The sequence below is a fragment of the Maniola hyperantus genome, chromosome 22, assembly GCF_902806685.2.
Source record: "Maniola hyperantus chromosome 22, iAphHyp1.2, whole genome shotgun sequence".
Lineage (NCBI taxonomy): Eukaryota > Metazoa > Arthropoda > Insecta > Lepidoptera > Nymphalidae > Maniola > Maniola hyperantus.
Window position 1 is genome coordinate 3770237 of NC_048557.2, and position 26442 is coordinate 3796678.

General features: G+C 39.5%; 3 protein-coding genes across 5 annotated transcripts; 2 read left to right on the forward strand and 1 right to left on the reverse strand.

Moving 5' to 3' along the window:
* Positions 1 to 1171: 1171 nt before the first annotated feature.
* Positions 1172 to 9884, reverse strand: LOC117992696 (MIT domain-containing protein 1-like). 2 transcript variants are annotated; one of them, XM_069506083.1, is made up of 5 exons: positions 9407 to 9884; positions 4051 to 4172; positions 3101 to 3217; positions 2569 to 2768; positions 1172 to 2219 (listed from the first exon to the last, which is right to left on the reverse strand). In XM_069506083.1, the coding sequence occupies exons 1-5, from the start codon at positions 9531 to 9533 to the stop codon at positions 1772 to 1774; spliced, it is 1014 nt and encodes a 337-aa protein (XP_069362184.1). In that variant the 5' UTR covers positions 9534 to 9884; the 3' UTR covers positions 1172 to 1771. The 2 variants fall into 2 exon arrangements, with proteins under 2 accessions (XP_069362184.1, XP_034836297.1); XM_034980406.2 differs by lacking the exon at positions 9407 to 9884 and adding an exon at positions 5056 to 5696.
* A 1274-nt stretch (positions 9885 to 11158) lies between these two features.
* Positions 11159 to 19823, forward strand: LOC117992697 (zinc finger protein 271-like). 2 transcript variants are annotated; one of them, XM_069506181.1, is made up of 8 exons: positions 11159 to 11613; positions 11939 to 12113; positions 12239 to 12331; positions 12526 to 12660; positions 12775 to 13155; positions 14405 to 14505; positions 15307 to 15350; positions 15831 to 19823. In XM_069506181.1, exons 1-8 carry the CDS (start codon positions 11534 to 11536, stop codon positions 18239 to 18241), a joined length of 3420 nt encoding a protein of 1139 aa, XP_069362282.1. In that variant the 5' UTR covers positions 11159 to 11533; the 3' UTR covers positions 18242 to 19823. The 2 variants fall into 2 exon arrangements, with proteins under 2 accessions (XP_069362282.1, XP_069362283.1); XM_069506182.1 differs by lacking the exon at positions 11939 to 12113 and having other exon boundaries at positions 11529 to 11613.
* A 180-nt stretch (positions 19824 to 20003) lies between these two features.
* On the forward strand, positions 20004 to 26255 carry LOC117992699 (uncharacterized). Its single transcript, XM_034980408.2, has 2 exons — positions 20004 to 21126; positions 25789 to 26255. The coding sequence occupies exons 1-2, from the start codon at positions 20991 to 20993 to the stop codon at positions 26172 to 26174; spliced, it is 522 nt and encodes a 173-aa protein (XP_034836299.1). The 5' UTR covers positions 20004 to 20990; the 3' UTR covers positions 26175 to 26255.
* The last annotated feature ends 187 nt before the right edge of the window (positions 26256 to 26442 follow it).

Genomic DNA, 26442 nt, shown 5'->3' on the forward strand with positions numbered 1-26442 from the left:
ACAGACGCGAGAAGCGACTTTATTTTATACTATGTAGAGATGTGGACCAACTCAAGTCTTATAACAACGCAGATTATAGAGCGGCCGTTTTAAGTTTGCGTTTTTGTCATCTGCCAGTTACATATGAACTTGTTTCTTAAGCCTATGCTGTATGCATATAAACAATAATGTGTGCGAGAGGGCAAACTGACAGATGTAAAAACTGACCTACAATAGATCAATTTTGCTTTTTGACGTTATAGTGTTTCGATATTTAAAATCTATCAACGTTGTCGAGATGTATGATGACTAAACTCATACTAAGCTACAATAAGGCGTTTACAGAGCAATTTGTGAAACGAGTATGTGTCCAGCATTAAAAGCGAACAGTTTCTAGTTTGATCCTTTACATTGAGATAAAAAGTTGTCAGTACAAAATACTCGGTCACCCAGCGGATCGTAGTGGCCTAACATAATATGAACTAAAGCACAATATAATTAATATTATCTTATAAAGAAGGCACTTGATAACTAACTAATTGATAAATGATTTTTTTAAATCTCTTTTTTATCTATCATAATTATTTATGAATGATTTACAAAAGTACGAGTATATTATGTCCAAACTTGTTATCCATACTAATATTATAAATGTGAAAGTGTGTGTCTGTCTGTGTGTCTGCTTGCCTTGCACGGCCCATTCGTTCAACCGATTTTGACGAAATTTGGTACAGCGATAGCTTGCGTTCCGGGGAAGGACACTATTTTTTATCCCGGAAAATCAGAGTTCCCACGGGATTTTAATAACCTAAATCCACGGGGACGAAGTCGCGGGCATCATCTAGTAAAACATATTTATCTAAAATATTTTTGTAAAGTTATACATAACAATGATAAAAATTCTGGACGCATGATATCGTGACGACATACAAATGAATCTATAGTACATGTTAACATGATCTCTAGTTTAAATATGTAACATGTTATAAAAGCACTTTTAGATATTAAAATTAAGAAACAAAAAGCTCCTAAAAATGATTTAAAACACAAAGAAACAAATAAATATCTATAGTACGCGACAGGTCGAAATAGCAATCGGAGTGGGAACGCCCCGCACACCCGCACGCCCCTGCGCTAACCCAGTGCTGGCGAGCGCGGGCGCTGTGCGGGTGTGCGGGGCGTCCCCTCGCCTCATACCAAGATTGCCATCTCGACCTGTTGCGTACTATATTTATAACAAACTTGGTCCAATAACTTTGATACAAGAATAATAATGAAATGAGATTCCTACTTGAATGCGTCTAGCCAGAAGTGGTTTCGACTGGTCGCCACCGCGTATAGCCACTAGTGGTTTTAACAACTAGTCATCGCCTTTAACTAGAACTGATACGGACTTAAGGCCCAAGACACGGGTGAGCCCGCGAAATTCAAATTTAATTTAGTTATTCATAATTTGTAAACTAATGCTACAAAGTAGACTTATGGCATTCGAATTTCGCCCCTAGCAATATCATCTTCACAGGTTTATATATATATGTTTACTTGAAAGTGTCCAGTTTAAGAAATTAGTCAAATTAATGACTAATTTGTGAGCAGCTTACGTCAAACTCATTATTTTGACTAATTTCTTAAACTGGACACTTTCAAGTAAAGATTTTTAAATAAGCCTGTGAAGATGATACTGCTAAAGGGCTCAATTTGAATGCCATAAGCTTACTTTGTCGTATTAGTTTACAAATTGCTAAAAGCCAAATTAAATTTGAATTTCGCGGGCAGACCATGTCTTTCACCTTCACCAGTCAGAATCTGGTAAATCTGGTTGTGTGGCGTCTCGCCAGAAGTAGTTCCACTCGGGGTCTCCACCTGTTGCCGCGTCTAGGCGCATTAGTGGTTTCGACTGTTCGCCGTGTCTAGCCACTAATGGTTCCGACTGGTCGCTGCGTTTAGCCACTCGTGGTTTCGACCTGTCGCCGCGTCTAGGCACTAGTGGCTTTGACTGATCGCTGCGTCTAGCCTCTAGTGGTCCTAGGCGGCCGCGTCGGTTTTTGTGATGTTGTGCATCACGGTGCGAACGCTCTAATGATATATGCCCTTTTATATCTTTAGTATGCACTATGTTAACCTTCGTCTCGTGACACTGCCGCAAGTCTAGATCATACACGCCTAGACAGAACTTATTATTCAGCGCCTTGTAAATGTCTAGACCTCTACTTATTTTGATCATCCAACCCGAACTTAAGCTGAAAGAGAAATAAGAGTCAATCAGATAAACAGTGATCAGTCAAAACAGTGATCTTAATATATTTACCACTATTTACTCTTCGAGGGTCCCAGGTTTGATTGAATAAAATTTACTTCTAACTTATGACAGTTATAATAAGTATATGTGTTCTAAGTAATTAAAATATCACTTGCGTTGACTGAAGGAAACCTGCATGTCAGAGAGCTCTCCATAAAGTTCTCAAAGGTGTGTGTAATCCACACTTGGTCAGCGTGGTCAACATTCTAATAAACCATTCTTATTCTAAGAGGAGATCCATTCTCAGTAGTGGGCCGTTGTTGGGGTGAGATGATGATGATGCTACTTACATAATTTGCCTGAAATACGAACTATCGGAGTATATGATAGTGAGTTGTATGCCGTACTTCTGCAAGTCAGTCTTGAGGTTATAGAACCAGTCCTTCTGGTTGGCTGCAGATTTGGCATCTTTGTTTGTTTTCAACTGTATTTGCCTCAGATTGTCACAGGATTTCACTAATAATTCACATAGCAATAGAAAGTTTTGACACTGTAAAGAGCAAAATATCAAAATTAGATAGGAAAAATCACGTGAAAAATTATTTTTGCTTTTAGCAACCTGAGAGGAGCCCCGTGCTCAGTAGTGAGCCGGCGATGGGTTCGATGATGACAATATCTAGATGACAAGTCCCGCAAATTGCTATTGTGCTGGAACCATGTCTCATTAACATCGAAATGACGTCATTTTGATGTCAGCCGAATTAAAAATATAGCATCAGCTCGACACTTCAGTCTAGTACTGACGTCACTGAAATGGTGGTCACGCGCATTAGCAATTTGCGGAACTTATACCCTCCTGTAGTTGGGTTGTAATCCTCTCACCTGATGGAAACTCCTAATATTAGGGTCTTCAATGAGCACGTACTCCACCTCCTTATCAAGGAACCTTCCGATCAGGTTCTTGTACCCGTGCCCAGTGGAATCATTCTCTATGTGGACCTGTTTTAGAAATTTGTATTAAAAAAATTGTATAATTATAGTTCACTAGCTGATGTCCGCGACTTTGTCCGCGTGGAATTATGTTTTTTTTAAATCCCGTGTAAACTCTTTGATTTTCTGGGATAAAAAGTAGCCTATGTCACTCCAGGTCTTTATCTATACGCATGCAAAAAATTTCGTCAATCAGTTGCACCGTTGCGACGTGATTGAAGGACAAACCAACAATCAAACACAAATTCGCATTTATAATATGGGTAGTGATAGTCCACATTGATATTATATTTCAATCAGTATCACTAGAATTGTTCGTATTTATTGCAAAAGTCCAAAGACTGCCTTTAAAGTGCTCATCGTAAACTTGCCTTTATAATTTTAGGCGATTTGATACGTGGGGGGGGGCGTGGCTAGGCCAGCCGACAACGGTAATTCACTATTTTCTAAGCGCGAATGAACTATAATACATTTTGAAGCAACCTGCTGGTAAGTGACGATGCAGTCTAAGATGGAAACAGGCGAACCTTGAGAAGATAGGTGTGCATATTAATATATGTATATTAAACACATACCTATCTATCAGCTTCTATGCTGCATCTATCGGAACACTTAACCACTTGGTACTGTAACCAATTCGCTATTATTACTGGCGAAGCCTTGCTACCAAGTTGGTAGCAAGGCTTGCCCAGAAATAACAGCTTCACGAACTAATAATAAAATTTGCAAACTGAGTCCCTGTAAAAAAGGACCCCGGATGGGTTTGAAACTAGTCGGGCTAACGTAAATACGTGAGTAAAGCCGGTTTCTTCTAGCTATCATCTTTATAATGTTCCTTGCACCTGTTCACAGTAATTTCCCTCCTCTTTCCCCTTTTGTATCAGCTCCTTTATAGCAGCCACCCTGTTCCAGTGTTCTTCTATTTTATTCCTTAAGTAAGTCTTGTTGTTTTCATCATTTTCAGCTTTAAGAAAAAAAATCATTGTAATTAGGGTTGGGACTCATCACCGTGAAATAAAAATCTCTTGAAAGTATATTTTTAAATAGCTTATGACTGTTACTTCCTCCAGTTGAATTTTCAAAAATCCTTTCTTAGTGGATGTCTATGTCATAATAGCTATGTGCATCCCAACAGCCCGATCCATCCAGTACTTTGAGCTGTGCGTTGTTAGATCAGTCAGTCAGCTTTAATTCCTTTTATATATTTAAACTAGCTTATGCTCGCGACTTCGTGCGCGTGGACTACATAAACAAACCTCTATTTCATCCCCAGTTGAATTTTGAAAAATCCTTTCTTAGCGGATGCCTATGTCATAATAGCTATCTGCATGCCAAATTTCAGCCAGATCCGTCCAGTAGTTTGAGCTGTGTGTTGATAGATCAGTCAGTCAGTCAGTCAGTCAGTCAGTCACCTTTTCCATTTAGATAATATTAACATTGCGTGAACGAGGATATGGGTGAATATTGCATTGCCGGATGAGGGATGATAGATAAGCTAATTGAAGACATGTTGTGCCAACCCCTCATAAGTACATACACTATACACAAAGTGTAAAATATCTCATGCTTTAACGGTGAAGAAAACCATAGTGAGGAAACCTGCATGCCTGAGAGTTCTCCATAATGGTTTCAAAGATGTGTGAAGTTTGCCAATCTGCACTTGACCAGCGTAGGCTATGGCTAAACCCTGGCCCAATCATGGCTTGAGATGATGATGAAATTGACTCAAGTCTGGTCTGACGGGAAGCTTCGACCGTGGTTAGTTACGAACAAGGAAATACAAAGAGAAGGCAAGGAGACCCGTACTCAATACTGTGCCGGCGATGGGGTGTTGATGATTGGCTTACCTCTTATCTTTTCATTTAGCACTTGCAATCCTTCCTGATATACAACAAGAGCTTCCGTGTAACGTTCCTTAGTATCCAAATCCACAGCTCGTTTAATAATGTCTACTGCAACACTCTCGATGTCCATGATTGAAAATTACAAAATTCACTAAGCGCTGTAGATATTGTGGCTAGAAAGTCGATCGTGTATAAAGTATGCAATTAACGGTAAAAACTAAAAACAGAGCTAACTTGTATCTTGTTCTGCAAAAGAATTGAAGTAGGTACAATGTTGTTGGACAGTAGAACCCCTGTCCGCTATATTCAGTGTACTCTGTGGACAGTAGACTTCTTGGAAATATAAGCACAATATTTATTTCAATGTTGTAACTTGGGAAACAATAATAATTAGGTAGGTACTTGATACTCATTTGATGGGTACTTCTCTTCCGCTGGTTGAATTGAAGTTTGATTGGTCGGTGAGTTTGATCATTGACAAAAGTTGTGTTAAACATTTCCGGGGACTCTGCTAATCAAAGACAATTTTTTTTGTCCTTGGTCTAACTTTTTAAGCCGGCTACTCACGTGGAGATCGTATCATCCGTGTACGTAATCCCAGCAGAATAATGTTGAATTTCTTGATTTGAGCTTAGAAGATTTTTAGTGAGAAGTGAGCAACTACTTACTAAACGAAAACATGAGCTCGTAGCTGGCCACACTGGCCATCGAAAGTGGACTGAAAAAGCGCGGCATATTCAAAAAATATCAGTAGGTATGACATACTGTCAGCTCCAAAATTAGTAAAAAAAGTAAAAACCTAATGTGATAGGTACAGAATTATTCCTAATTTTCAATTCAGTTCTATCAAATTATTTTATTCCGGTCTGTTACACTAATTTTGTATGCTCTATCTACGAATTTTGGGGTTGTCATACTGACATGTTTTGAATTTGCCGCGCTTTTTCAATCTACTTTCGTTGGCCAGACTAGTCAGTAGTAGTTTTGTAGGTTCGGAGGTGGTTTTTATATTTTAATAATAAAAATCGGTCAATTGCGAATCGGACTTGGGACACGAAGGGTTCCGTACCATCGTACAAGAATAGAGAATACTTAGATTTTGCTCCGACTTAAGTCGGAGCAAAATCTAAGTATTCTCTATTCTTGTACGATGTATTCTTGTATTCTTGTTTCAATTAAAACGAGACAGATTTATGTCAGCGATATAACAGTGTCTTGTCTTAAGTCTGAGCTAAGTCAAAGTTCACTCTATAGATGTAATGTCAAATTGTAATAACCTAGTTCCTATTGGTAATCAAAATCTTAGTTTAGTGAAAAAAGACTAAAAAATATTATTATTTATTATCCATATGATTGTTTTACATTTTTTGAATGCACTATGTCGACGGTAGTCTCGTGACACTGCCGCATGTCTAGATCGTATACGCCTAGACAGAACTTATTGCTCGGTGCTTTGTAGAAGTCTAGACCTCTGCCTATCTTGATAATCCAGCCCGAACTTAAACTGGAAAAAATATGCATCATTCAACATTAGATTATTACTTAAATAAATAAATAAAGCCTTTAGTGTTGAATTTACATTTAACAATCAATTTAAATCTCGCACTTTAGTTCCTTTACGATCAGCGCGTCTTCTAACGCACACGCCTCCTCCAGGTTTTTCCATATGAGTCCGTTTTGCGCTTCTCTTGACGATAGTGACCGCGCTGTCTGCTTAACAGCAGACAGATTAATCAGGTCTCTTGTAGGGACTTCCACACGCCACGGTCTTGCGCCGCCTGAATCCAGCGGCTCCCTGCGACTCGTCTGATGTCGTCCGTCCACCTAGTGGGGGGTCTTCCAACGCTGCGTCTTCCGGTGTGAAGTCGCCATTCCAGCACCTTGAGAGTTGAGACCCCAATGTCTATCGGTTTTACGAACTATGTGCCCTGTCCATTGCCACTTCAGCTTCGCAACCCGTTGAGCTATGTCGGTTACTCTAGTTCTCCTACAGATCTCCTCATTTCTGATTTGATCACGTAGAGAAACTCCATAGCTCTATCCATCGCCCGTGTATGTAATGCAAGAATTATACTCACATAATTTGTCTGTCATGCAATGTATCAGAGTACATCACTATGAGCTGTGTTCCATACTTCTGCAAGTCATTCTTTAGGTTGTAGAACCACTCTTTCTGGTTGCCTTCAGATTTTCCATCTGTACTCGTTTTTAGCTGTATTCGTCTCAAATTGTCACAGGATTTCACTAGTAATTCACACAGGCGGAGGAAGTTTTGACACTGTAAAGTATGAAATCATTCATTTATTACACTGAATCCATACTGTTTGTTGTGGGCTCTTCTCAGACTTGGGCGCGTTTGGAACCCTCATAGCTTAAATTTTTAAGTTTGTGTAAAAATTATCACCACTATATCATCTTACAAATGCAACCATTTGATTTGATTTGATTTACTGATATTATAGTTAAGGCGAAAGAGTGTCTGCCTGCTAGCTTTTCACAGCTCATCTGTTTAACGGTTTTTGTCAAAAGCTTACATTCGAGGAAAGGGTTAGCTTTTCACAGCCTGTCTAACAGATTTTGACATAAATTGGTACAGCTTACATCCCGGGGAAGGACATAGGCAACTTTTTGGCCCGGAAAATCAAACAGTTCCTACGAAAACAAAAAAAAAAAACAGACAGTGGTCTAAACGGACTAAAGGCACCTGTTACTTTGGCAATTTTTGTTATGACAAATTCATTTCTTTAGACTGCCTCTAGTGTACCCAACAATTATGCTCATACACACTCTAAAATACAAAAAATAATCATTGTCATTGCACATCTGGTCAGAGACTGACCCCATGACACGGGTTAACCTAGTTTGGGGGTCGAGGGTAATTTAAAAAACTCCACTCTAGCTATTGTTCAAAGAAATCTTCCATACATCCTCACCTGATGAAAACTCCTAATATAAGGGTCCTCAACAACCACATACTCCACCTCCTCGTCAAGAAACCTTCCGAACAGTGTCTTATACCCGTGACCCGTTGAGTCATTTTCTATGTGCACCTGTTCATGGAACTTTCCCTCCTCTTTCTGCTTCAACACCAGTTTCTTTATAGCCTCCGCTCTGTTCATATATTCTTCTACCTTTTTCCTCAAATAGTTCTTATTGTTCTCGTCATTTTCACCTATAAATTAAAAATATGTAGTCTAATAGTAAGTATGTGTCTAAATGAATTGCTGTCACTTTCATAATGCTCTCTGCAGAAAAGGATAACATGGTCATTTTAGCTTAGCATAGAGACTGAAAACAATAGAATCAGCCATGTTTACTCATTTAGAAATTAGTACCTATTAAAAAAATTACTAATCTACTTAAGAAATTAGAAAATTTAGTTTATCACAATTTTCTTTTCATATTATACAAAATTATATGAGAAGCATGTCTGTAAGATTGATTTTTCATACTACATGTAAAATATCACTTAATACAACTAGGAAATAATATATTTTACAACCATAACCCAGGGTACAAACTTAAATGAGTCAGTTTGTATCCCCTCTCTTTGTTGTATTTCTCATTGTTAAAGGGTTGTGAGCTTGTGAACACTATCAACAAATCACATTATGAGCACTTAGTAGGGGTTTTCTTGTGACAGTAAATATCATGGGTACCAGGTCCTCCACATACAACTCAAACTCAAGTTCAACTTTTATATTAATATCAGATGTTAATGATAATAACCGGGACAGACGGCTTATATGCTCTTTGATGCATGGAGGAAACCACAATACCTTCGTCCATTCAGTTACATATTGACCAACATTTGTTCTGAATGTAAACCTACTTGTGAATGTACTATTAGCTGCATTTTGTTGTTTGAACTTCAAAAAAACCGGCCAAGTGCGAGTCAGGCTTGCGCAATGAGGGTTCCGTACTACAGTCGTATTTTTTCGACATTTTACACGATAATAATTCAAAAACTATGATGCATAAAAATAAATAAAAATCTGTTTTAGAGTGTACAGGTGAAGACCTTTCATATGATACCCCGCTTGATATAGTCACTCACTTTGAAAGTTGAAAATACTAATTATTAGTTCATGACCACAATTTAATTTTTTTTGTGTGATCTAACCCTAAATTCAGGGTTTTCCGATTTTTCCCCAAATGTCAACTATAAGATCTACCTACCTGCCAAATTTCATGATTCTAGGTCAACGGGAAGTACCCTGTAGGTTTCTTGACAGACAGACAGACTATAAAGTGATCCTATAAGGGTTCCGTTTTTCCTTTTGAGGTACGGAACCCTAAAAATTATAAAAGGTACACTGTACAGTCAAAGAAAGGCGGGTGCATAGGTTCTTACCTCTCAACTTATCAACTAATACTTGCAATCCTTCCTGATAGCACACAAGAGCTTCAGTGTACCGTTTCTTAGTATCTAAATCCACACCCCGTTTCAAAATGTTTACAGCAGCACTTTCTATGTTCATGTTAGTAAATGTAGGTAATTAAAAATACTCGGCTCAAATTAAGTTCTCGGCTACTTAGAATGAAATTATTTAGACACGGCAGGTGGTTAAACGGTTAAAAAGCCTTCATTATATTGCTTCCCTCTGTTTAATTTAAATCAAACACAATCCTAGATAAGTAAATTTCTTATTTCTTTATAAATTCAAAAGAAGCAAGTAGGAAAACTAAGTTAAATTATTACTGATCGCTGAAGTTCAATTAAATTTTATAGTTATCTACCAATACCTACTCGTATTTTTAATCATATAATGTACTCTGTGTTTTTAATTAACAACACCGACCAGAAATTAACAACAACATTTTTGACGTTTCCGGTGCTACCAGATTTTTATGAAAAATAACTAGTGGGGCAACAACATATTGGTATGAAGTATGAACCACCAATCCAGTTGGTACAGTAGCTATGGGTAACTTTAAAAACGCGTCAAACATTGTGAGTCGATCTCGATAGTTCAATGGAATTAATGGTTTATCCTACTGTAAAATATTTAGTAACATCTAAGAACACCTTATTAACTACTTAATAAAAAACATAACTCTCATAATCTTGGATTCATCCAAGATCCGGAAACTATTGAGCTAAGGTTACCCTAAGCCTTAAGGTATTATGGCATACGTGGCACACATAGGTACCTATATATCACACTCTGATTTTTACGTAGAGATAGTATTTCATCTAAGGATTTTTAATTCGGTGGAATTCTGACGTTGTCATTTTTATACATTAGGGCGATTGTCTAAAACCTGCATCAATCATTATTACAATCTCAATCGTACTGATTGGCGTAATTTGTGCGATTCTTGTTGCAACAATGCATTGTGGCCAATAGTGATCGAGCATTAACCAATCAGAGATGATTGCGATCATGACATTGTAGCTGTCAAACAACCGCGGTAGGGCCGCAGGGGAGTTATATGAAAAACAGTGTAACCACATGAAGTTCGATTTTACCCCAAATTACATTAAATCCCTATCAATATAAAAAGCCCTAAGACATAACTTCGCAGTTTGCACTAAAATAGGGTGCAATCTTTATCAGTGGAAAGTGGAAACTGGCAGCAATGGGATCGGTTGATTTGAGGATGTAATCTTGACTTATATGTTGAACATTTCTAAGTTTATTATTAGTTCCTTTCAATTTTAATCATCTTGATGTGCCTAAAAGTACACGCTTTGATTATGATTCAGGATTTTTTAAGAAATTCTTCAAAAAATCGGCCAAATCGTTTGATTTGTTCTCAAGTGATGATCGTACATACATGCGGCAATTGATTTATGTACTTTTTACCTATGTACAATATTTAAAGTTTTCTTCTTTGTGGGAATTGTTTTATCTCTGGTAACATTAAGAAACGTCAGAATTCCACGGAACTAAAAAAGACTAGCATTCTATCTCCTCTGTATATTATAATACCTCTTTGATAATACTCTTTGGACTAGCAATTATTAGCATCGCATGAGGCCTTAAAGGACTGTTATCCAGGGCCGTAAAATAAATTAAACAAAAAAAAATAGCATCGCATGTGGTTATAAAAAATTGAATTTAATATTTAATTTACGAGACATTTCACCGCGATTAATAGCCTCATCTGGTGACAGAAGGGCTGGCTCAGTTTTTGCGCAACGGATCAGCCTGACTGTCCAGCGCGGAAATGCAGCCAGTATTCTTGGCACCATTCCACGCGGTCATGATTTATATAGTAATTAGATAAGGCTAGCTTTAAGTTTTATTGTAATAAATTTAAATATTAAAAAAAAAAATTTAATATTTATGTCGAGCTTGTGGCGAATCACAGTGTTTGATTTGGGCCCTTCACTCACTTGGGGTCCACGGTCATATATAATGTACTCTGTGGTGGGGTCCACCGCCAAAAGCTCACAGACACCGACCAGAGTTTTTAATACCTACTGTTTCGAGCTTGAGATTCATCATTCAAGGCAAAACAATAAACATCGAAAATGCGGTGTTGTGTGCCTTTCTGCAAACACACTTCGGACAATGTATCAGAGGGAACAGGGAAGGAGATTAGTTTTCATGGGTGAGTTCAGTGGCGTATACTTGTATTATTTAAGTTCATCATACTCATAGTTATGATGATTTGAACTCGCAAGTCGTAATCGTAACCATAGTCGAGTAACAAGTTCACATTTGTGTAGGTAGGTAGTCAGTTCTGTGTTGTGGTTCTGTGCGACTGCTGGTCTGAGCATTGGTACTGACCAATGAGCACCATTGAAACACTGTCCTGCAGCTCACTTGCAGCAAAGCAAGAGCTTTCAAGGGGTTATGAAGTGTGTGTACTGCATAAAACAAATCACTTTAGTGCAGGCTGTTATTATGTATTTAACATAAAAGGTAATTTCCAGTTTCCCCAGGCAATTGCATCTCCGTGCTGCTTGGCTCAGAGCCCTCGGCAAACATGACAGTCACCTATCAGACTCTGCTGTTGTCTGCTCGCAACACTTTCTACATGATGACATTTATATAACAGAAAGCGGCTTAAGGCAAATTGGTACTGGTGCTATTCCTTCAACGGTGCAGGTAACTCATAAGCTAAGCATAGCTAAGACACATTGGTTCTGAATTTGTCTCTTTTCTACTCACCTGTTGCAGCATTGTATGGAAACAGTAATGTAGAAGTAACTAAGTTATATATGCATTTACAGGTTTGCATGATATGCCTAGACACTGACAGCAAGCTGTTTCTAATGAATAAACTCAAATTGGATGAAGCATATGAAAAGTTAACCGGACATCCTGTAAGTTGTTAATCTATGATGTTGTTATGTATAGTATACACACACAGGATAGAGCCATGTATATTAAAGTTGAATCCCTAGATTGAACCTACCTCGCTGTACACTGTCAAATGCTTTTGATAAATCTGTAAACAGTGCATGGCAAAACGGGATTATTTAAGGAATGTCTGATTACTTTAATTGTGTTGTTTCAGCCGTGTGATCAAGGAAACCTAAAACAGACACTTTGTGTACAATGTGCTCAGAGATTGATAAGCTTTAGTAGATTTAGAGACAAGAGCTTGAGAGCTCGTGCACTGATGATGGACTTAGTTGGAAAACATGAATTAGTGAGTACTTAATACATAATGTGAACTTATTAGTTGCAGCTTAGCTCTTGAACTTGTGTTATATCCATGTCTTTGTACTATACACATTGAACATTTTAACTTGTCTCTCAACAGATAACAAAACGACATATCCAAATGATAAACCGCACAGAACACCAACTAAAGAGTAATATGGTGTTGACAACGCTAGGACCTGGCCACTGTGACTTACACATACTAGAACAGCCCTTAGAAGACAAACAAACAGAATTATTAGAGGAAACAGGCTACCAAGTTTTAGTGAAAACTGAAGGAAGTGATGACTTTATGTCGGTTGATGAGGACATAGATGTGGTCAATGAACATGAGAACAATGCAGACAATATCAAAGATGAGTTTGTAACTTCTAATGATGAAGACATATCCGACTATAGCATTATGGTGGAAGCAAGAGCAATGGATGAAGCTCTTTACAAAGCTCTCAATATGAAACATAATATGAGTGCAAATGTCGAGGTGAGATAGTTTTCCATTATTATACAGTTTCATCAACTTGTAAGTTCATAATCATATGTTACCTTGTTTACTAGTGGAGGGGAATGAATTTTTGAAATAAAAATTGTTTAGGCGTGACTTGAGAGATAGCTTGCAGATTATTTTCAGTGGAAATAACATTCACACGTCACTTCCGCTGAAAATGGCCGCCAAACTGATCAGTTGTTTTGAGGCTGCCATCTTTTATTGATGTGGTATCAAGTCGTAGATAGAATAATAGGTAGATTTAAGTACTGTGTAACCGCGAGTGTATGAGACGTAACGATGAATAACACGACAATTATTACCATTGTTTAGTAGTCAATATTTGTATTAACCGATCAACAATATTTGTATTAAACGTTTTTTATGTGAAAACAAGAAAATAACTCATGAGAAATACAATTACTCCACGAATTCTCAAAGTTTATATCGCAACTAAAGTTGCATGCCTTGTATGTAAGTTGTATGTATTCTTGAAAAAAACCAGTAACACGATAAGGGACAAAAAATGGGTTAGCTGCGTCTCTGTTTATCACATTAGTAACTTTATCTGTGCTCTCTTTTTAGTGTGAATGAGAAAGCAAACGTTCCTGTATCTACCTATTACTACTACCTACACCTATTACTGTATCTACGTATCAAGTAGTTAGTGCTATTCTTGTTCTTCTTGGTGATTAGCGGCTGTGCAGGGCTCTTCCAGAGTCCAGACCCTGTATCACGTTAACCGTTGCCGATCTATTGTGATCACCCCTATGTTATAGTTCCCGTTCAATACTGATTGCCGTCAGGAACAGCAGCAGCTTCTTGGCCGACATGTTATTTAGTTACTGGCACCAATTCCATTGTCTTTCTCTAAACTAAATCTGTATCCTTTTCTTTTTAACAATGCTAAAAAGGGACAGAACATGAACTTTACATTTAAAGACTCAAAATTTTAGTGCACGCTACAAATTTAAACAGTAGGCTCGCGACTGTGCGCTAAATTCATGGGTTTTACCATCTAAAAATAAAATTTAAAACTGTCAAACTGCGTCTGTCCTTTTCATATTACATTAGTAAGAAGAGTATGCGAATACTCTAAAATTAGGTTGTGCTCAGAATCAGTATAATTGCCATACATTTAAATCTTAACCTATTAGTTTTAACATTAAAAATTGAATCCCTCTCAATGTTAGTTCAATGATCAATCGTGTGTTAAAGTTACACTATTTTTTATTTTTTTTGGCAGAATGGTGACAGTGATGCTGAATGTGACACGTCACAAGTATGCAAGCCTCATACAGCTGTAAGCTCTAGCACTTCACACTCTTCACTCATCACTGGGAACAAGTCAGTATAGCTGCCCAGTATAAGTCCCGCAAATTGCTAATGCGCGTGACCGCCATTTTAGTGACGTCAGCACTAGACTGAAGTTTCTTAAACGTTTCCGTCTGTTGTGCGTTCATCGCCCGTCCCCGCCGAAGTCTTCTCTCCAGCCATCCAAGCTCGCTCCAGAAGGCGAATAGACCGCCCAGGTTGCCGAGGGCTTCATGGAGTGAGGTTGGGGAACCCAAATGCGTTTGCGTTGTTCTGTCACGCCCGTGCACTCTAGGAGCACGTGCGCCGGTGTTTCATCGACCTCCATGCAGGCCCTGCACAGAGGACTGTCGGTGACACCTATAACGAAAAGGTGTTTCTTTAGTGGGCTATGCCCTGTTATTAGTCCCACCACCTTCCAGGCAGAGTAGTTTGATAGTTTGTTGTTTGTCTATGTTAGGAAAAGCCTCTTTGGCTACAGTCTGTTGTGTTAGTCCATTGTTGGGAATGCTCTTTTAGTGTTAGTTCATGCAACCTTTACATTTCGGGCATTATGCTGAGCTGTACACCCATTCGGGGTGGTGTCACAGATGAACATGTTACATTTATACTTTGTTTTTATCTGTGACACCAACAACAAATAAATGCATTTTCTTTCTTTCTTTCTTTCTTCTTTTCAACCAGGTTTTATACTCACTGAAGGGTATGGGTACGATACTCTCATACTAGTATCAGAAATCATAATACTCTTTTCCTTTCTCTAACCTGCAGTACAGCTACTTGCTGGCTGGTGGCTCCCCAGTACACTCTAGATACATTCTGATTATTTCACAGGCAGGCAGGCCCCAGCCCTTCGGCACATTCTGCTCAGACCTTAGGTGAGATACAGCATTATTTATCATTTGACATTTTACACATTTATAACAATAGGCCTCATAAGAAAGCTCAGAGTCACTCAGCGGGCGATGGAGAGAGCTATGTGCGGAGTTTCTTTACGTGATCAAATCAGAAATGAGGAAATCCGTAGGAGAACTAGCGTAACCGACATAGCTCAACGGGTTGCGAAGCTGAAGTGGCAATGGGCAGGGCACATAGTTCGTAAAACCGATAGACGTTGGGGTCCCAAGGTGCTAGAATGACGACCTCGCACCGGCAGACGCAGCGTTGGAAGACCCCCACTAGGTGGACGGACGACATCAGACGAGTCGCAGGGAGCCGCTTGATCCAGGCGGCGCAAGACCGTGGCGTGTGGAAGTCCCTGCAAGAGACTTATGTCCAGCAGTGAACGTCTATTGGTTGATGATGATGATGATGATGACATTTATGAACAAGGAAATAATTAAAATGTTTCATTTCAGTCGTTCCTCTGCCCGCGAGTAACGAAATGAAAGTGCCTCCAACTGAAGAAGCCGACACAACCGTCAGTGGCCGTAACAACAAATTAACAGATTGTTTTGTCAAATTAAATGATGTTTTCTCTAACAAAGTTAGACCAAGACGAGACGGAACAGCTGTTAGGTCTTGTTTAAATCAAAACATTGTATCTAAACATATCCCTTATCAGGCAACAAGTCACGATGACGTCTCTACAACAGAATATGTTGAACCAGACACTAATACAGTACAAGTAATTGTATCGAAAACTGTACAAAGTAAAACTGATTGTTTGAAGAATGTCATTAATATACAATGTTCGTTACGAAATAGTTCACACACTGAGGCAAGAGGGTTCATTTGTGATTTTTGTCGAAAAATATTTACACGAAAAAGTCTCATCGTTAAACACATAAACACTCACGCTAAAGTAAGACGGTTCACTTGCAAGATTTGCCAGTACAAATGTAAATATTCATGTCATTTGAAGAGGCATATTATGCAAATTCACACTGGCGATAAGCCATTTTCTTGTAAGTTATGCGATTACAAATGTACAATAAATAGTAGTCTAGTGAGGCACATGAGAACCCACACTGGGATAAAACCTTTCTCGTGTAAGTTATGCAATTACAAATGTACAACAAATGGTAGTCTAGTGAGGCACATGAGAACTCACACTGGAATAAAACCTTTCTCGTGTAAGTTATGCAATTACAAATGTACAACAAATGGTAGTCTAGTGAGGCACATGAGAACCCACACTGGAATAAAACCTTTCTCGTGTAAGTTATGCAATTACAAATGTACAACAAATGGTAGTCTAGTGAGGCACATGAGAACCCACACTGGCATAAAACCTTTCGCGTGTAAATTATGCAATTTCAAAAGTACTACAAATAGCCATCTAGTGACGCACATGAGAACCCACACGGGTATAAAACCTTTTGCATGTAAGTTATGCAATTACAAATGTACAACAAATAGTAGACTAGTGTCGCACATGAGAACCCACACGGGTGTAAAACCTTTTGCATGTAAGTTATGCAATTACAAATATACAACAAATAGTAGTCTAGTGTCGCACATGAGAACCCACACGGGTATAAAACCTTTTGCATGTAAGTTATGCAATTACAAATGTACAACAAATAGTAGTCTAGTGTTGCACATGAGAACCCACACGGGTATAAAACCTTTTGCGTGTAAGTTATGCAATTACAAAAGTACTACAAATAGCCATCTAGTGACGCACATGAGAACCCACACTGGTATAAAACCTTTCGCATGTAAGTTATGCAATTACAAATGTACAACAAATAGTAATCTAGTGACGCACATGAGAACCCACACTGGAATAAAACCGTTCTCGTGTAAGTTATGCGATTACAAATGTACAATAAATAGTAGTCTAGTGAAGCACATGAGAACCCACACTGGAATAAAACCTTTCTCGTGTAAGTTATGCGATTACAAATGTACAACAAATAGTAGTCTAGTGAGGCACATGAGAACCCACACTGGTATAAAACCTTTCGCGTGTAAGTTATGCGATTACAAATGTACAACAAACAGTAGTCTAGTGACGCACATGAGAACCCACACGGGTATAAAACCTTTTGCATGTAAGTTATGCAATTACAAATGTACAACAAATAGTAGACTAGTGTCGCACATGAGAACCCACACGGGTATAAAACCTTTTGCATGTAAGTTATGCAATTACAAATATACAACAAATAGTAGTCTAGTGTCGCACATGAGAACCCACACGGGTATAAAACCTTTTGCATGTGAGTTATGCAATTTCAAATGTACAACAAATAGTAGTCTAGTGTCGCACATGAGAACCCACACGGGTATAAAACCTTTTGCATGTAAGTTATGCAATTACAAATGTACAACAAATAGTAGACTAGTGTCGCACATGAGAACCCACACGGGTATAAAACCTTTTGCATGTAAGTTATGCAATTACAAATGTACAACAAATAGTAGACTAGTGTCGCACATGAGAACCCACACGGGTATAAAACCTTTTGCATGTAAGTTATGCAATTACAAATGTACAACAAATAGTAGACTAGTGTCGCACATGAGAACCCACACGGGTATAAAACCTTTTGCATGTAAGTTATGCAATTACAAATATACAACAAATAGTAGTCTAGTGTCGCACATGAGAACCCACACGGGTATAAAACCTTTCGCGTGTAAGTTATGCAATTACAAATGTACAGCAAATAGTAGTCTAGTGTCGCACATGAGAACCCATACTGGCGATAAGCCATATTCCTGTAAGATATGTGAATACAAATGTGCACATAAAAGTAGTGTAATGAAGCATATGAGAGCTCACACTACCACTGGTGAATTGCCTTTATCATGTTCGTGAGCCGCATGTCTCACTCCGCCGCCGGAGGAGGCTCAGGAGAAGCTCAGGACAACAGACAGCGAGTGGTGTGCTTTGTGTAGAGTGTATGTTGGAGGGTCTGGGTGTGGCGCTTTGGGAACCATTTAGCGCAAGTTAAATCTACTCGATTGTAGAACGGTGAAGTATTGACGCACACTACAATAGTCTCTGTGTGCTTGAGCGTTGAACCATTCCCAAGAACCATTTTGATACTTGTTTAGGGTTCCGTACCTCAAAAACAAAAACGGAACCCTTATAGGATCACTTTGTTGTCTCTGTCTGTCTGTCTGTCAAGAAACCTACAGGGTACTTCCCGTTCACCTAGAATCATGATATTTAGCAGGTAGGTAGGTCTTATAGCAGACAAGGGGAAAAAATCTGAAAACCGTGAATTTGTGGTAACATCACACAAAAAAAATTAAATTGTGGTCATGAACTAAAATTAGTATTTTCAATTTCATAGTAAGATAACTATATCAAGTGGGGTATCATATTAAAGGCCTTCACCTGTCCATTCTAAAACAGATTTTTATTTATTTTTATGCATAGTTTTTGAATTATCGTTCAAAAAAATTTTTTATTTACCTACCATAAAGCACCATTATAAAATGGCAGCTTTATTGCTACTACCATCTAGCCTATGGGCTAATAAGTAATATTATTCTAGCTTAAACTTCTACTGATGATTAATTTTTAAATCTAATTTACAGTCCAATAACTGTCCTTAGTTTATTCTAACACGTACAGTACAGTATGTTCTTGTGACCTAGAAAAATCGTCAAAATGTCGAAAAAATACGAGTATATTACGGAACCCTCGTTGCGCGAGCATGACTCGCACTTGGCCGGATTTTTACGATTATGATATTATTTTGTTCATAATAATTAAGTAAAAAAATGGCAAGTTAATTTGTAATTAGATACTTAGGTATCGGGAGTTCAATCCCTGTCGTCCAAAATTCAGCCAAGCGCAAGTCGGACTCGCACACGAAGGGTTCCAAAAGGTTTATAGCTATGATGTTAATGAAGACGCTACATAATATTCGTCAGAAAAGTAATTGTAAAAATGAGAGTGTAGCCCTGCCAGACGCCCTTAAAGTTTTACCCTCTAACAAATAAACCTGGAATAGCGGTGGAATAGTTATACCTACTCTGTTTTGTCTTTCTCTGTCATCAGTAATTTGACATTTGAAGGCAAAAGACAAAACAGAGTATAACTATTCCACCGCTATTCCAGGTTTATTTGTTAGAGGGTTAAAGTTTAAGAGTGTCTAGCAGGGGGTTGCCACGATACTAGGTGTCATGCAATGCATGACGTCATTTCTAATACTATTCCAAAGAAAGTTTTTTTACGCCTTTGTTACCTGTTACCTCCCAAAGCCACTATGATCCAAACTTCATAGTCGCTGATCATTGGTCCCTATTGATGATTGAGGTTGATGGTTGAGGACAATATTCAGAGGAACTTACAGCTTTTATAAAATAACGAAGGTCTGGCACGCGCTGGCTCTTACTCCATTAGGTACTTGTTAGGCCGAACAAGATCGTCCTAGGCTAACTTAATACTATATGTCAACGCATATTAAAAGTTGATAGTGCACACGTAGCATATTATGAAATTAGTGTAGATCGTGCCTAAATATTATCTATGGTCAGAAATTGTACCTATATTAGAAATGTCAAAATAAACCGTTACATACACACACTCTCCGCTGAAAAGTACGTTGTTTCATTGTTCCTTCTCCGAACCTAAAAATTAGAAGATCTGCCTATCGGGTCTTCGGTGTTAGTTCAAATAACTAACATAGTGGCGACCGTGACAGGACACCTGAGAAGGAAGAAGCCAAGCCATCCAGCGAGAGAATCATCGCCGTTGACGCCAGCCGGGACGCCAATCGTTTCGCAGCATCAGGTTCAACGCAAATCATCGTCGTTGACGCCAGCCGGGACGCCAATCGTTTCGCAGCATCAGGTTCAACGCAAATCATCGTCGTTGACGCCAGCCGGGACGCCAATCGTTTCGCAGCATCAGGTTCAACGCAAATCACCATCGTTGTAGCCAGCCGGGACGCCAATCGGACCGCAGCATCAGGCACAACGCAAGCAACCATCGTTGACGCCAGCCGGGACGCCAATCGTACCGCAGCATCAGGCTCAACGCAAGAAGACGTCTGAAGCCATCGCCGGGACGCTGATCGGACCCGCAGCATTTGGGCTCAGACAGAGGGAGCACTTTCTACGCCGGCAACAACGAGGCCGGACCAATATTTCAGATAAGTGTCCTATCCCACATAAAACACAACACATTCATCCAAACATCCATAATTCCATTTCACAGCCACCTAATTCATACATCCATTGCTCCATAATCATCCGTACTTCACGCACTATTCAAAGGGCCATACCACTTTGCACAATCAATCACAAAATTCAAAATTTGCACGTTATTCGTCACTTCATCCGTTACGCATTAGCCGTACCTACCTACTCATTACTTCATATTATCATAATTCATACGATTTTTAACTGGCGCGTGCACTTATTGGAGCTGCGCGGACGACTGGAAACCGGTTCATGTTCATCGGTTGGACGACAACTTCAAGCGACGTGCATAGGTAACGTACCTAGTCATAGATAGATATACGTTTTACTTATTATTTTGCAGCGATCTTGCGGCTACCGATAACAAACCAGTTTTTGTTCACCTACAGCTGTTATAATAACGCTTCAATATGTCTCTGAAAGAATTAATTATTAAACGCAGCAGCGTGAAAGGGCGCGTTACTAAATTTAAAAACTATATTTCTAAGATTAATAAGCTTTCAGTGTTAGATTCATTGGAATTAGGCGAATTAAAACTTAAATTAGGTAAAATTGAGTGCTTAGCTACTGAGTTTAGTGACGTGCAAGGTCAGATTGAATCGTTAAGCGGGGATACATTAGATGCCGAACTAGATATTCGCGAGGAGATCGAAAATGAATTAGACAGCGTGACTTCGTTAGCTCAGGACATTCTGTCGCGTAATTCGAAGGTTCCGTGCTTTGAAGACGCGCACAGTAGTTCTTCGGGGCAAGAACTAGGCGTCTCACAAGGCATTGGGTTCAAATTACCTCTAATTCAAATCTCGAAATTTGACGGAACAGTTTTTAAATGGTTAGAATTTCGAGATACTTTCCGGTCTCTCATTCATGATAACGAGCACATACTACCTATCTATAAGTTTCATTATTTAAACTCGTATTTAGAGGGAGATGCCGCGCGTGTTATATCCAATCTCGAAGTTTGTGCATTGAACTACAAGAAGGCTTGGAGTTTATTATGTGAACGTTATGATAACAAGAGGCAGCTAATTAGCAATCACCTCAACGCCTTATTCAATATCGAAACTCTGTCCCGCGAATCGGAACAGTCATTGCGTTCATTAGTAGATAATGTAAATAAAAATCTACGTGCGTTAGCGAGTCTTGGCCAGCCCGTTGATAAGTGGGATAGTTTAATAATACATATGGTTAGTTCTAAATTAGACAGCCATACTAGTATGAAATGGGAGGAGCATCGAAACTCGTTGAGTGATATGCCAACGTTAGATGAATTTCATAAGTTTTTAAAGGAGCGTGCAGATGTTTTGGAATCATTTAATCAAAATAAAACTCAAAACAAACGTGTTTCGTCTAATGCCGCGCCAATCGCGAGCAATAGTAATAACTATAACAAAAATATAAGACAAAATAAATCTTTTTCGTATGCTGTTCAATCGGGATACAATAATGCAGATAGAAATCGCGCTCGCTGTGTAGTTTGCAAGCTTGACCATGCAATCTACAACTGTCCTTCATTCTTAGCCAAAACCCCTGAACTCCGGATAGCCGAGGCTCAGAAGCTGAAGCTATGTCTGAACTGCTTAAGGTCAAACCATCGAACTCGTCAATGCTTTTCGAGTCGTTGTAGGGAGTGCAGAAAACCACATTCTACCCTGCTTCACAAGCCCACAGAGGAGCCCTCTGCACCCACAGTTCAGAATTCCGTCGATGAACTTAGTGTGAACCTAGCTAGGCAGGCAACTTCTCACGTCATGTTATCCACCGTGATGGTAGAAGTTCTGAACCCTCTAAACTCCAAGACTGAAGTCATTCGCGCGCTTCTAGACTGTGGAAGCCAGTCTAGCCTTTTGACAAAGCGCGTCAAGGAAAAATTAAATTTAGAGGCGATACCCACTAATCTCACCGTCGTAGGTATAGGTAACAATTCAAATAATCACGTTACCGAGAGGTGTTTGGTTAGGTTTAACTCATTGCAAGGCGACTATCATGCAAGTTTGTCTTGTTTTATTATGCCAGAATTAACGGCGAATATTCCAAAAATAAATATAGAATACAAGCTATTTAGTCTCCCCGAGAACATTCAACTCGCGGACCCTAATTTTTGCAGCCCTGCGCCTGTAGATGCGCTTTTAGGGGCCGACCTATTCTGGGATGTAATAGGTAACACCGTCAAATCATTAGGTGACGGAAAACCATATCTGTGTAACTCACGATTTGGGTGGGTTATTTCCGGTCCTATTTCATTAAATTGTGACCCTAAACAAATTAATTGCAATTTTGCATCCAGCGAATCGTTCGACGATCGCTTGGATAATCAAATAGCCAAATTTTGGGAGCTAGAAGAGTTGCCTCAAAAATTATTATTAAGCGATAGCGAGAAGGCATGTGAGCAGCATTTTAAAACTCACACTACTCGCCTAGAATCAGGTCGATTTTGTGTTAGAGTACCTCTTAAAGATTCACCCACGACCTTAGGAGATTCATTTAGACAAGCAAAGAAAAGATTTTTTAATCTAGAAAGGCGATTTCGTAAGCAACCTGAACTAAAGCAAGAGTACGCTGCTTTTATAAAAGAGTACCTAGATCTAGGTCATTGCTCCGAGCTTCCTAGATTTACTTCAAAATCAGGCTATTTCCTGTGTCATCATGCAGTTTTTAGGACTAAGAGCGAATCAACCAGGCTGCGCGTCGTGTTTGACGGAACAGCGCCCTCTAGTAACGGAATTAGCATCAACAGTTTACAGCTAATAGGGCCTACTATTCAGGATTCTCTTTTCTCCATAATATTGAGATTTCGATTGCATAAATACGTGCTCACCGGAGACATCGAAAAGATGTATAGGCAAATCGAAGTTAACGAGAAGGATCGAAATCTTCAATTGATTTTGTGGAGGGAAGACGAGTCTCAGCCTCTTCGTGCATTGCAGCTGAATACCGTGACCTATGGCTTCGCCAGCGCTAGTTTTTTGAGTACCAGATGCCTGTATCAGCTAGGTGAAGAGTGTACAGATGGGTCCATAAAAACGATAATTCAACGCGATTTTTATTATGATGACCTTCTAACTGGAGCTGACACAGAAGTCCAGTTAGCTTACATTTTGAAGTCAGTTCAGACTACATTAAAGGATGGGTGCTTTAATTTGAGAAAATTCAGATCCAACTTACCTAGCGTCTTCCAAGACTCAAACTTAAACTTAGAAGACAATCTTTGTCTTAGCAATTCTACAAGTGCGTTAGGTTTGGGTTGGGATCCAAAACTTGACGTATTAAACTTTTCATGTCAGTCCCCTTCCGAACAGGGCGAAATTACGACCAAGCGCCAAATAGTTTCAAATGCCTGTAAGATTTTTGATCCGCTAGGGCTTCTCTCCCCCGCGACCATAAAATCCAAAATATTGATCCAAAAACTATGGATCCTCAAGGTAGAATGGGACCAACCCGTCCCCAGCGATATATTAAAAGAGTGGCAGCGAACGCGAGCAAATATAGACATTCTATTCACGATAAAAATCCCGCGAAATGTACTCTGTGATAATTACGTTAAAGTCGAACTTCATTCATTTTGCGACGCTTCTATAAGTGCGTACGGCGCTTGCATTTATTTAAAATCGATCGACGCGTCAGGTAGGCCGAGCGTTCATTTATTGTGCTCAAAGTCGAGGGTAGCTCCGGCCGGGAAGCCTATGACGATTCCTCGTCTAGAGTTGTCCGCAGCTCAGCTCGCAGCTAGACTTTGCGTTGCGTGCCTAGACTCAATTCGCCTACCTATATCTAACTGCGTACACTGGTGTGACTCAAGCATCGTACTCAGTTGGATCAACACGAGTCCTAGCAAATTAAAAATGTTCGTAGCAAACAGAGTTGCGGAAATTTGCGAAAATACACAAGGCACATCTTGGCGTCACGTGCCTACAGATCTGAACCCCGCGGATATGATATCTAGGGGAATCGATGCTATTCACTTAAAAAATTCCGAACTCTGGTGGAACGGCCCTGAGTTCCTACTTATGGAGGAAAATCAGTGGCCTATTAATATTAATCTTAAGGCTGTCGACGAAACTTTACCCGAATTAAAAACTCACTCAGCTACAGTTACTATTGAACCAGAATTGCTCAAATTCGAAAACTATTCAAACTTTAATAAATTGAAACGCAGCTTCGCGTATGTACTAAGATTCATAAATAATTGTAGAAACCCAGGCGCAAGGCGCACGGGCAACCTAAAGTTATCGGAATTAAATGAATCGTTTTTGCAACTCGTTATTTTTTGCCAGCAAAGTTCCTTTCAGAACGAATATAACTGTATTTTAAAAAACTTACCTATCAGTACAAAAAGCAAACTCTCATCCCTCAGTCCCTTCCTAGATAAAAATAAGGTCATGCGTGTTGGAGGAAGGCTCGATTCGTCCAAGTACAAATACGAAAAGAAGCATCAAATCATACTAGACGGAAAACATCCTCTGACGAAGTTATTATTCCGTTACGAGCACACGCGTCTATTGCACGCGGGGCCCCAGGCGCTACTGTATTCTATAAGAGAAGCTGTGTGGCCAATGGGGGGAAGAGTTTTAGCTAGACGCACGGTCCACGATTGCGTAATTTGCAGGCGTCACCAGGGTCATACTATGACTCCCTTAATGGGAAATTTACCTGCTCAGCGGGTGACGCCCGCATTTCCATTCCAGACCGTCGGCATTGACTTCGCGGGTCCGTTCTCGATATTGAATAAAAAGGGTCGAGGTGCAAAAACTTCTAAAGCCTACTTATGTCTTTTTATCTGTTTCCGCTATAAATGCGTGCATTTAGAAGCCGTGAGTGACCTGTCTAAAGACGCCTTTGTCCTCGCTCTTCGAAGAATGATCTCAAGGCGCGGAAAACCAGTCGAAATTTTCTCTGATAACGGCCGAAATCTGGTATCTGCTGCTAAAGAAATTACTCAATTCTTAAAATCCAATCCCGTCATTTCTGACTTTGCAGTTGACGAACAGATAAAATTCTCTTTTATCCCCGCATACGCCAAACATTTCGCGGGAATCTGGGAAGCTGGAATCAAATCCGCTAAGCATCACATTAAAAGATATTTGGGACATAACAATCTGACTTTTGAGGAATTAAGTACTCTTTTTTCGCAAGTGGAGGCTATACTGAATAGTCGCCCCTTATATCCCATGTCTGCCTCTCCTGACGATCTTCTCCCTCTTTCCCCAGGACACTTCCTGATTGGACGGCCGCTGACTGCGCTGCCGTCACCTAATGTCGAAGACTTCAGTTCCAACAGCCTCGACCGCTACTCGAGGCTGGAAAAGGTGCGCCAGCAGTTTTGGCGTCGCTGGCAAAGAGACTACATCAGCGAACTTCAACAACGCACCAAGTGGCGCACGAACCGAGGAAAGCTGAACGTGGGAGATCTCGTGCTGCTGCAAGAGGATAATATCGCACCCCTCAACTGGCGCCTCGGCAGAGTCACTGCTCTGTTCCCAGGAACTGACGGCATCTCCAGAGTCGCCGATATCCGAACCGCGAGAGGAGTGGTGCGCAGGGCTTTGACTAGCATTTGCCCTTTGTTTTCTCCAGATGAGCTTGTTTCTTCTTAAACGAGACGTTTAAGAGGGGGGAATTTATGTCAACGCATATTAAAAGTTGATAGTGCACACGTAGCATATTATGAAATTAGTGTAGATCGTGCCTAAATATTATCTATGGTCAGAAATTGTACCTATATTAGAAATGTCAAAATAAACCGTTACATACACACACTCTCCGCTGAAAAGTACGTTGTTTCATTGTTCCTTCTCCGAACCTAAAAATTAGAAGATCTGCCTATCGGGTCTTCGGTGTTAGTTCAAATAACTCTTATCAATT